The 12,127-nt window shown below is 37.3% G+C and overlaps 1 protein-coding gene across 2 annotated transcripts in view; it reads left to right on the forward strand.

Moving 5' to 3' along the window:
* Window positions 1-9,667, forward strand: part of FSIP2 (fibrous sheath interacting protein 2) — a 99,011-nt gene extending 89,344 nt beyond the window's left edge. For both annotated transcript variants that reach the window (XM_084999135.1, XM_084999136.1), the window contains exons 21-23: window positions 4,194-4,237; window positions 6,100-6,169; window positions 9,464-9,667. In XM_084999135.1, coding sequence (XP_084855261.1) covers window positions 4,194-4,237; window positions 6,100-6,169; window positions 9,464-9,600 — 251 coding nt within the window. In that variant the 3' untranslated portion in view covers window positions 9,601-9,667. The remainder of the gene's footprint in view (window positions 1-4,193; window positions 4,238-6,099; window positions 6,170-9,463) is intronic.
* The last annotated feature ends 2,460 nt before the right edge of the window (window positions 9,668-12,127 follow it).

Here is a 12,127-nt window from a genome sequence, read left to right on the forward strand (position 1 = left end):
ATTTGGAACAAGAGCCAAAGAAACTGCAATGGCTTGCAAAACTCTGTATCGTTTCCATGACTTTCTTGCTATTCCTTAAATATTCCAGGAATTCAGGGTCTTTGCACTTTCTGATCCTTCTGTAGTTGTTCTTCCCCGTGTCTACATTCCTCATCCCTCACTTTCAGATCTTTGTTCAGATCTCACCTTCTTAGTGAGGTCTTATTTGACCACACTCTTTTAACACTGTAATCTCATTCTCACAAATGTTACTACATATTCCACGTCTCGCTATTTTTCTCTCTAGCACTTATTACCATGTGACAGACTGCACAGGTTGATTATTTTTTCACTCTCTCCCTCTATAATGTAAGGTTCATGGAGATCACAGCTGTATTCCCAAGAGCCTAAAACAGGCATGTGGTAGGAGGATGCAGTTAGTAAAATTAAAGAGACTATGAGAATAATTAAGGAGGGTGCACAGGAATCCTGTTTTGGCTATGTTAAGATCAAGGTACCCATTAGACATTTAAGTTGAGGTGTGACATAAGCAATAGGAATTTTTTTTTTATTTTATTTTCCCACTGTACAGCAAGGGGGTCAGGTTATCCTTACATGTATACATTACAATTACAGTTTTTCCCCCACCATTTCTTCTGTTGCAACATGAGTATCTAGACATAGTTCTCAATGCTATTCAGCGGGATCTCCTTGTAAATCTATTCTAGGTTGTGTCTGAAAAGCCCAATCTCCCTATCCCTCCCACTCCCTCCCCCTCCCATCAGGCAGCCACAAGTCTCTTCTCCAAGTCCATGATTTTCTCTTCTGAGGAGATGTTCATTTGTGCTGGATATTAGATTCCAGGTATAAGTGATATCATATGGTATTTGTCTTTGTCTTTCTGGCTCATTTCACTCAGGATGAGATTCTCTAATTCCATCCATGTTGCTGCAAATGGCATTATGTCATCCTTTTTTATGGCTGAGTAGTATTCCATTGTGTATATATACCACCTCTTCCGAATCCAATCCTCTGTCGATGGACATTTGGGTTGATTCCATGTCCTGGCTATTGTGAATAGTGCTGCAAAAGTAGAGCTTTGTCCGGATAGATGCCCAAGAGTGGGATTGCGGGGTCATATGGAAGTTCTATGTATAGATTTCTAAGGTATCTCCAAACTTTTCCATAGTGGCTGTACCAGTTTACATTCCCACCAGCAGTGCAGGAGAGTTCCCTTTTCTCCACAGCCCCTCCAGCACTTGTTATTTGTGGATTTATTAATGATGGCCATTCTGACTGGGGTGAGGTGGTATCTCATGGTAGTTTTGATTTGCATTTCTCTTATAATCAGCGATGTTGAGCATTTTTTCATGTGTTTGTTGGCCATCTGTGTATCTTCCTTGGAGAAATGTCTGTTCAGGTCTTTTGCCCATTTTTCCATTGGGTTGTTGGTTTTTTTGCTGTTGAGTTGTATAAGTTGCTTATATATTCTAGAGATTAAGCCCTTGTCAGTTGCATCATTTGAAACTATTTTCTCCCATTCTGTAAGTTGTCTTTTTGTTTTCTTGTGGGTTTCCTTTGCTGTGCAAAAGCGTTTCAGTTTGATGAGGTCCCATGGGTTTATTTTTGCTCTAATTTCTATTGCTTTGGGAGACTGACCTGAGAAAATATTCATGATGTTGATGTCAGAGAGTGTTTTGCCTATGTTTTCTTCTAGGAGTTTGATGGTGTCCTGTCGTATATTTAAGTCTTTCAGCCATTTGGAGTTGATTTTTGTGCATGGTGTGAGGGTGTGTTCTAGTTTCATGGCTTTGCATGCAGCTGTCCAGGTTTCCCAGCAATGCTTGCTGAATAGACTTTCCTTTTCCCATTTGATGTTCTTGCCTCCCTTGTCAAAGATTAATTGACCATGGGTGTCAGGGTTTATTTCCAGATTCTCTATTCTGTTCCATTGGTCTGTCTGTCTGTTTTGATAGCAGTACCACACTGTTTTGATGACTGTGGCTTTGTAGTATTTCTTGAAGTCTTGGAGAGTTATGCCTCCTGCTTGGTTTTTGTTTCTCAGGATTGCTTTGGCGATTCTGGGTCTTTTGTGGTTCCATATAAATGTTTGGATTGTTTGTTCTAGTTCTGTGAAAAATGTCATGGGTAATTGGATAGGGATTGCATTGAATCTGTAGATTGCTTTGGGTAGTATGGCCATTTTCACAATATTGATTTTCCCAATCCAGGAACATGGAATATCTTTCCATTTCTTTACATCTTCTTTGATTTCTTTGATTAAAGTTTTATAGTTCTCGGCATATAGGTCCTTTACCTCTTTGGTCAGGTGTATTCCGAGGTATTTGATTTTGTGTGGTACAATTTTAAAAGGTATCGTATTTTTGTATTCCTTTTCTAATGTTTCATTGCTGGTATACAGAAATGCCACTGACTTCTGAATGTTAATCTTATATCCTGCCACTTTGCTGAATTTATTAATCAGTTCAAGGAGTTTTGGGGTTGAGTCCTTAGGGTTTTCTAGGTATAGAATCATGTCATCTGCATACAGTGACAGTTTGATCTCTTCTCTTCCTATATGGATGCCTTTGATTTCTTTTGTTTGTCTAATTGCTGTGGCTAAGACTTCCAAAACGATGTTGAAGAGCAGTGGTGAGAGTGGGCATCCCTGTCTTGTTCCAGATTTGAGTGAGAAGGCTTTCAGTTTTTCCCCATTGAGGATTATATTTGCTGTGGGTTTCTCATAAATGGCTTTGATTATATTCAGGAATGTTCCCTCTATACCCACTTTGGCGAGGGTCTTGATCATGAATGGATGTTGGACTTTGTCAAATGCTTTTTCTGCGTCTATTGAGATGATCATATGATTTTTGACTTTTTTTTTGTTAATGTGGTGTATGATGCTGATTGATTTGCATAGCAATAGGAATTTAAGTGTAGAGTGCAATGACAAGGTCAGGGTTGAACATATACATTCTTAATTTTAGTTTATAGTTTTGTATAGAATACAGAATAAAATCTCAAATAACTTAAATGTGAATATCTTAAAATTCGGAATTCATTGAATCTTCATCAAAACAAATTCCTAGTAGATCCTGGAAAGGTGATAGCCATCTAACCTAGAAACATAAAAACTGGTGTAGTTTTTAAGCCCTAGTAGTAAATCCATATGGCCTCAGTTGTTTAAAAGCAAAAGTCAGTTCAATTATGTACAATATAGAGTCAGACACTTTAGAAATATCAACCAACAATGAAATTTTGCCAATTTCATCAGATAAGTCAAATAATCAGCTCTTCTTATATTTGACTTAATTGAGGTTTTACTACTTTTTTCCCCCCAGAGCCTACATTGAACCAAAGGGTTATTCAGAGAGTAACCGCTTGTGTTGACTCTTGATGATTACATGCCCATAAAATACATAGTTTTTACATATGTGATATATCATTGAATCCTCTTGTGAGACCGGAAGAAAACAGTTTCATTCACAGTCTACACTTGGGATGACTAAGAGAGAAATTAGACTCAATTTGCCAATATTTGCAGAGTTATAAGTAGGCTAAAACTCAAATTTAGGTTTTCTGACTCTAGCAGGTTAGAGTGGTGGGTCTTAGTGAAACTTCTCTCATGGTATCATTTCTACCTCTTTGGGTTGAATTTACTGATACATTGATCTCCCCTGAAATTTAGGCAACTTTTAGTACTGCAACAACTCCATCAGATTTCCTCTTGATATTGCTTCAAAATTCGTTTGATTCTCACCCAAAGTATCTCATAAGAATAGCACCTCCCTCTTTGTTCCAGTTATCTGCTTTTAATTAGCTATGTAGAATCAAAGAGCATAGAGCTGGGAATGTTCTTAGGTATCACCTATAAGATAACTTCTCATTTCAGCTGTAAATAAATAGGCCCATAGAGATTGAGTGGTCATGCATAGATGTATAGCTACCGAGTTACAGAACCTGCTTTTCCTACTATATCACACTTCATCTTTCATAATTACTAAAAGAAGGGCTAATACATGCCCCAGAATTTTAGGGATCTCATCTATCTCAATTTTGTTCGCACTGTCTATACACTAAAAATAATAGTTATTTCTTCTATCTGTCTAAATTCTATGACTTTCTTGTGAAAAACAGTAAGATTAGGTTTGTGTTAACACTATTCATGCTTCAAAATACAAATTAATGCTTTTTTTCCTTTCCCTTATCCACAGAATATTCTCAGGAACTAAAGCCAGAGAATTCAAACAGTATTAAGGTAAATACTTTTTCAATAGCCTCTAATTAGTACATTCATTAGTAATGGGTTCCAGTTGAATACAGCCTATTTTTCAAGGTCAAATCAGAGACTGTTGCTACTTGAGGGGCATCAGGAAGCATTCCCCTATTTCTAATTTCTTCAGGCTCAGATCTCTTCCTGACTGAGACTTGTCCATAGCACCCAAAAACTCCATTAATCAAAATTCTCACCTTAAGTGCATAGGATAAGCTACCGTTCCTCCCTAGGACCTAGATACAATTTCATTCCTTAACTCCATTGCTGCAGTCTCTGGAGAAAACCTAGGGCAGGTAGACCCAAGTGATGGACTTGATAAAGGAAGGGAGGAAACTGAAGCTTCAAAGGACTGACTAAAGTCAGTTTTTCAAAAGGCCCAGCTACCTTCTAATGTAAACTCAGGAAGTGCTCTCTTTCCGAATCTTTTTTAGAAAGTTTCCAATGGTGCTCAAGCTACGGATCTTCTGTTTTATCTGCATGTTTCTTAGCTCAATTTTGTTCCACCTTTAAGCAAATCTCCCCAACTCCATGACACACAGTCCCTCAAATTATCCAGTCACTTCTCATTATCAGAGTAATTTTCAGAACCAAATCTTACAACTTATACTTAAGCTAACTTTTGCCACATCTCTAAAGATACTGGGTTCATTCCTCACATATAAACATCTATTTGACAACCTCAGGCTTCACTTAGGCCATATTTAAAAAAAAAAAAAAAAACATATGGCACTAAAGAGGAGACAAAGAATCTAGAGTCTGAGGGCCTAATATTCAGCAAATATTCTGAATCAAATGGAAAGCTAGACATTCTTAGCAGAACTTAAGTGTAGTTACTCATCTCAGACACAGGATAACATTTGCTCTCCACTTCATGACTAGGAATTATCAGTGGGATTATCAATTCTAATTCTCACACAGTAGAGTCATGTGTTTGTTTTTTAGTATCTAAATGTGTCCCACCCACAGGGATTTCAATTCCAGTGGTGGTGTGGGACCCAGGGATTCATATTTTTAAACAATTTTTCACAGGTAGCTCTTATTGTGCAGCCAATAATGAGAGTAAGTTTTGTAGATAGTCTCTGCTCCATTTTAATCTTTAGGTATCCTGTTTAAAAACCTCAATACATAAATTTCTTCTAGTCCTCTTGAAAGAACTATGGTAAAACTCCCACATTAATATCTGGTAGTCTTTACATAATCTATACACAATACATTGTATATTACATGCATTCAGACTTATTTCATTGACTTGTTTACTTCCCTTTAAAATTGTTAGCACTGTAGAATAGCTACAGTGAAGTCCATCTACCTGTCCCAGGCTATTTTAAGCCTTTCTGGAAAAATTGCTACTTTTGAAACCAAAGATATGATAAAGGCCTACAGAGTAAAGCCAGTATCTGAGCCATGTTCCCCTCCCTAGGTTCACACAGCCACTTTATTTCTCCAGATTCCAAAATGGCTAAGATTCCCATACAGGGAAATTAGAGTTATGTAGTAAACATCTATTTTTCCTTCTCTCATATCCAGTATCAGAAAAGAATTTATAATTGACTACTCCAACTCATCCAGGATAGGGGGAGACAGAGCTGACATTTTTTTGTCAGTTAGGATGTCTGAGCCTTCAATCATCATTTAGTAGTCAAGGCCCATATCTGTGAAAAGGGTCAATCCTACACATCATAATTGGCAAAAATTATGGGTCTCAGTCTCAGAGCATAATTATTTGTGACTGCAGGGCACAGATATTACATTAACTGCTATAATGATTATACTACATCTCTGGAGGATATCTATATATAATATGTAAGAAAAGACTGAGTCAATATTTTGCTTTGTCTTGGCAGTTTATCACCATATTTGAAGGAAATGAGAATATTCTTGGCAGTGTGAATCCCTCAAAAGAAGTCGTTTCAGGTACAAAATATACTATCCTTTTAATATTACTCCTGAAATGAGTGGTTTCTCTCATCACTTGCAGTATTGACACCTATTATCAATATGAGATTGCTATGTATAAAAATATAAATAGTAAGATATTATCTCTATCATAGTTTATTATGCAATTCTAAAACCAAAAGGGTAATAGATAATGGAACTAATATTGATTATGTATTAGCTACCTTCATTTTACTAAAGAGAGAGTGAGAGAAGGTTGCTTAAGGTCTCCCCAAGCTAGTAAGCTGCAGAGCTGGGATTCAAGTACAGATCTGACCGACTTCAAAGCCTAAGCACATTCAGCATGACCATATTTCACACAGTCAAATATTTATAGGTGCTAGGTGGGTAACATAAATAACACTAGTAGTTTGAGCACGAGTCTGTGGTTCACTGGAGATGTCATGTCCCATTTAAAAAAAGGAGCTGCTCACAGGTCCAGTCATTGGTCTTTGCTAGATTGTTGGTAATTCAGGTCTTAGCATTCTTCAAAAGAAACTGGAGGTGGAAGTTTTATGTGAAAATTCCCAAATTTCTAGTTGTATCAAGTAATTCAAAACACTATATGGACCAAATAAAACTTGTTCATATCTCCTTTACCATATTGTGTTCCTTCAGCAAGTCTTAGAGCTCTGATTTACAAAAGAAGAAATGGAAGTAAATAACTGTCTGAAGTTACACAGTCAACAAATGGAGAGCTTTAAGGGCTCAAAAGCATATCTTCTGACTTTAACCCTACATTCTTTCTTCCCTCTACATTGAGGTTCCATAGAGCTGCCATTGCATCCTGGAAATAGGTCCTCATTGGGTAAATGACCAGATAGCTTATGGTTTTGGAGTGAAAAGAACTATTAACTGATAAAAACAAGGGGTCACTGTTTTTTGTGTGGATGATGCTAGGACACCAACTATCCACCAGTCATCTAATAATGAATGTGGATTTAGGCAGTATCTTCAGTGTTGTTTCTAGGAACTGCCCTGGAACCACCTAGGATACCTTTTAACAATGCAGATTCCCGGCTTCTCTCCAGACTGGCTAAGTTATTAGCATTTTGGAGTAATGGTGCCCAGGAATCTGCATTTTTAACAAGATAACTAAGTTTTCAGGACATTAACTCTTAACTCTCCAATGAGAATTTCAGAAGCCTTGGAATAATGCCTCAATTGTGTTAGTATACTTTTTTATCTTGCTTTTTCAGAAAAGCACACCAAAAAACTTAAAATATACTTTCTTATTCTTTATTTATGCTACTGGCTTTCTTAGCTTTAAATTTTCTGTTGGCCATTTTAGCTTTAACCATAGAAAATTACCTTGCTAGAAAAAAGAAATCTTGGAGTTCCTGTCATGGCTCAGCAGTTAGCAAACCCGACTAGCATCCGTGTGGACACGGGTTCAATCCCTGTTTTCACTCAGTGGGTAAAGGATCTGGCATTGCCGTGAGCTGTGGCGTAGGTCACACACAGACATGGCTTGGATCCCGCATTGCTGTGGCTCTGGTGTAGGCCAGTGGCTGCAGCTCAAATTGGACCGCTAGCCTAAGAACCTCCATACTCCATGGGGGCAGAAAGAGACTGAAAAAAAAAAAAAAAAAGACAAGACAAATCTAGGTAACTGCAAGATATATAGCCATGAACTGGCATTTACTGGAATTAAGAAAATATAGGCTTTTATGACTGTGTGTTTTCATGACCTATCACATCTTATTGTTAAGTATGAGAAAAGTACATAAATGTTCACCTCTGTCTTTACATATAAAATAATCATTTTCTTTAATTATAATATGATTTTCTCTAAAAACCCATGCCCTGAAGAAATGGTACAGAAAAATGAATCCAAAAGGAAAATCTTTTATTTTTCTCTGCAGCCCTCTCTTCACATAACAACAACAACAAAAAAATCACTTGAAGTTAGTGAACTCAAAATTTACCTAAAGTGGTGATAAATTATTAGCAGTTTTAATGCACTTTTGTTTTCAGTTGAGCACTCTGAAATACACACCCTCACTGTAAAGTGTTGAAAGTAACTCTCCCATGTGAGTTTAGCTCACCAGGCTTTCTTCTTCTTCTTTTTTTTTTTTTTTGGTCTTTTTGCCTTTTCTAGGGCCGCTCGAGCAGCATATGGAGGTTCCCAGGCTAGGGGTCCAATCAGAGCTGTAGCCGCCAGCCTACGCCAGACCCACAGCAACGCAGGACCCGAACTGCATCTGCAACCTACACCACAGCTCACAGCAACGCCAGATCCTTAACCCACTGAGCAAGGGCAGGGACTGAACCCGCAACCTCATGGTTCCTAGTCGGATTTGTTAACCACTGCACCATGGCAGAAACTCCTCACCAGGCTTTTTAAGAGTTTTCTGCTAGAAAAATATTCTTTGCATACCTGATTAGAGAAGTAGCAGAGTGTAATAGGAATAATGGCGCCATGAGAATCAGAAGGCTGGACCCTAATCCAGCTTGGCCACTTTCTACTCATGTAATCTTAGACAAAGTTTCTGACCTCACCAAGATTTATATCCAAAAATGGAGATATCACTTTTTCTGTTTCTTTCACAGGCATGTTGGAAGGGTCAAATCAAAAGAATCTCTAGAGTTCCCATTGTGGCTCAGCAGAAATGAATCTGACTAGTATCCATGAGGATGCAAGTTCGATCCCTGGCCTTGCTCAGTGGGTTAAGGATCCAGCGCTGTAGTAAGCTGTGGGGTAGGTCACAGACATGGTTCGGATCTGGCATTGCTGTGGCTGTGGTGTGGGCTGGTAGCTACAGTTTAATTCAAACCCTAGCCTGAGAACTTCCATATGCCATGAGTGCAGCCCTAAAAAGAACAAAACAAAAAAAAAAAAAAGAAAGAAAAAAAAATCTTTGTGAATTTTTGTTTCTTTGTCTTTTTAGGGCCGCACCCATGGCATATGGAAGTTCCCAGGCTAAGGGTCTAATCAGAGCTTTAGCTGCTGACCTACACCACAGCCACAGCAACTCGGGATCTGAGCCACTTTTGCAACCTACCCCAGGTTCGCAGCAAAGCTGGATCCTTAACCCACTGAGCAAGGCCAGGGATCAAACACACATCCTCATGGATACTAGTCAGGTTCGTTTCCACTGAGCCATAATGGGAACTCCAAATCTTTATGAATGTTTTTTAAATCCCATAAATTATTTTATAAATGTCAATTTCTGAATTCTAAATCACCAGTGCTATAGTATGACTGCATCAATTCAAATGTCTAGTAAATATACATACTACCTTTTTTTTTTTTTTCCGCTTTATCCACAGAAACTTTCAAGCCCAGTATTTCCAAACAAGGATCTAATATGCTGGCAAGGGTATCTTCAGCTTTGTCAAAAGTGTTTTCTCGAACTAACACCAATATTTCCAGATCTTCCTCACCACATCACCAGGACAAGCAATGAAGCTTCTGTACCTGATATAACTATGCTTACATTTCTCTTAGAAAATAAAATATTTTATAAGACATAACATAATGTCCCATAAAGATGATTCTTCTAGTACTGAGCAAAAAATTAAGAGAAAGATAAGTATAATGGAGACCTGGGTAAGTGAAAGTTTTAATAAATGCTTTTGATAAGCATTTTGGTATAAGGAGCTACTAGTGCTAGCATTATGTACCATGAGGATAAAGAAAAAACGTGTACTCTACTCAGTAAACCAGTCAGCCCCCATTACCTGAAAACAAAATTGAACTTTTCCTATTAAATTCTTGGAGGGTATTTTCACTAAAATAGTTAACGGATTGAGATGAAACTCAGGCTGAACTCTATGACACAGCCATGAAAACGATGGACTCACTGTAAAAGGGGTATTTGGATGTTCAAATAAAAGTATTTATGCCACCTGCAGATACCTTCATTAGTTTATAAAACACCTCCCAAACAAAAATATCCAACTATGGATAAATTTTCTATGCATAAAAATAACCTGTCACTAAAAGCCCCTTTACATACAGCATACCTTTTTGGATAAAATACCATCAATAAATAAATTTTTGGTCAGTAAAGTTATTAGATTCCTTATATAAATCTCATATGAATATAGCTATCAAGTTTCTATTTGTAAGAACATAAAAAGTACTGAGGAAAACTGAACAAGATGGATATCTAGTACATAAAGTTTTCAAAATCAGTTAAGTTGCTTCTTTGTGATACATGTCCAGCTTCATTCAGCATATTCGTCTCTGGATTCTAAAAATCTTGTTTACTAGATCTAAAAGGTAGACCAAATAGTAAAGAATGTCAGTCATCATCCTTATCTATTCTAATACTGACTCATGCATTGTTAGAGAATGTAGAATTTTCTCTTGTATCTACAATTCTCTTTTTCTTTTGTCTTTTTAGGGCTGCACTAGCAGCATATGGAGGTACCCAGACTGGGGGTCAAGTTGGAGCTGTAGATGCTGGCCTACACCACAGACATAGCAACATGGGATCTAAGCCACATTTTGACCCACATCCTCATGGATACTAGTCAGGTTCATTAACCACTGAGCCACAACGGGAACTCTATACCTATAATTTTCTTGACAGTAGCCAGTGCTAAAGCAGAAACATCAGAGAAAATTTTGTATGGAAAAAGTGATTTAAATTATTGATAAATTTAAGTTTCAGGGGAAAGCTTAATACAGAAAAGTTTCTGTTAGACATGATGTGTTAAATGAAACTTTGTGGATGTTTAGATAACTTAGTAGAAATATGCTAAAAGTATTAAAGACTGTGTTAAAAAAATACTACCAGATAAAATACACAGTATCTAAATTTCTTGAAGTAACAGTCTTTGAGCTGCTGATTCTGGAAAATATCCTTTAAATCCATAAGGCGTGGGGATGATTTCTCAAGTTGTTGATTTTCTTTTAGTGTACTAACACAGAAGCTGACAAACCTTTTATTTGAAAGGCTAGATAGTAAACATCATAGTTTTGTATGGCACTGATGCTCTGTCAAAACTATTCCGTTGTGACTTTGTAGCACAAAACCAACCATAGACAATATACACACAAAGCGAATGTGGCTGGAATTCAATGAATATTTATGAAAAATAAAATTTCAACTTGATTTTCACATCATAAACTATTGATTTCTTTTCAGTATTAAAAAAATTCTAAAACTAGGTAAAGGACCTATATGCCGAGAACTATAAAACTTTAATCAAAGAAATCAAAGAAGACGTAAAGAAATGGAAAGATATTCCATGTTCCTGGATTGGGAAAATCAATATTGTAAAAATGGCCATACTACCCAAAGCAATCTACAGATTCAATGCAATCCCTATCCAATTACCCATGACATTTTTCACAGAACTAGAACAAACAATCCAAACATTTATATGGAACCACAAAAGACCCAGAATCGCCAAAGCAATCCTGAGAAACAAAAACCAAGCAGGAGGCATAACTCTCCCAGACTTCAAGAAATACTACAAAGCCACAGTCATCAAAACAGTGTGGTACTGGTACCAAAACAGACAGACAGACCAATGGAACAGAATAGAGAACCCGGAAATAAACCCTGACACCTATGGTCAATTAATCTTTGACAAGGGAGGCAAGAACATAAAATGGGAAAAAGAAAGTCTATTCAGCAAGCATTGCTGGGAAACCTGGACAGCTGCATGCAAAGCCATGAGACTAGAACACACCCTCACACCATGCACAAAAATAAACTCCAAATGGCTGAAAGACTTAAATATACGACAGGACACCATCAAACTCCTAGAAGAAAACATAGGCAAAACACTCTCTGACATCAACATCATGAATATTTTCTCAGGTCAGTCTCCCAAAGCAATAGAAATTAGAGCAAAAATAAACCCATGGGACCTCATCAAACTGAAACGCTTTTGCACAGCAAAGGAAACCCACAAGAAAACAAAAAGACAACTTACAGAATGGGAGAAAATAGTTTCAAATGATGCAACTGACAAGGG

Source organism: Sus scrofa, chromosome 15 (assembly GCF_054392235.1).
Source record: "Sus scrofa isolate SSC_HxYL_T2T_F1_AM1 chromosome 15, Sscrofa_HxYL_maternal_Yorkshire_Landrace_v2.0, whole genome shotgun sequence".
In the NCBI taxonomy this organism is placed as follows: domain Eukaryota; kingdom Metazoa; phylum Chordata; class Mammalia; order Artiodactyla; family Suidae; genus Sus; species Sus scrofa.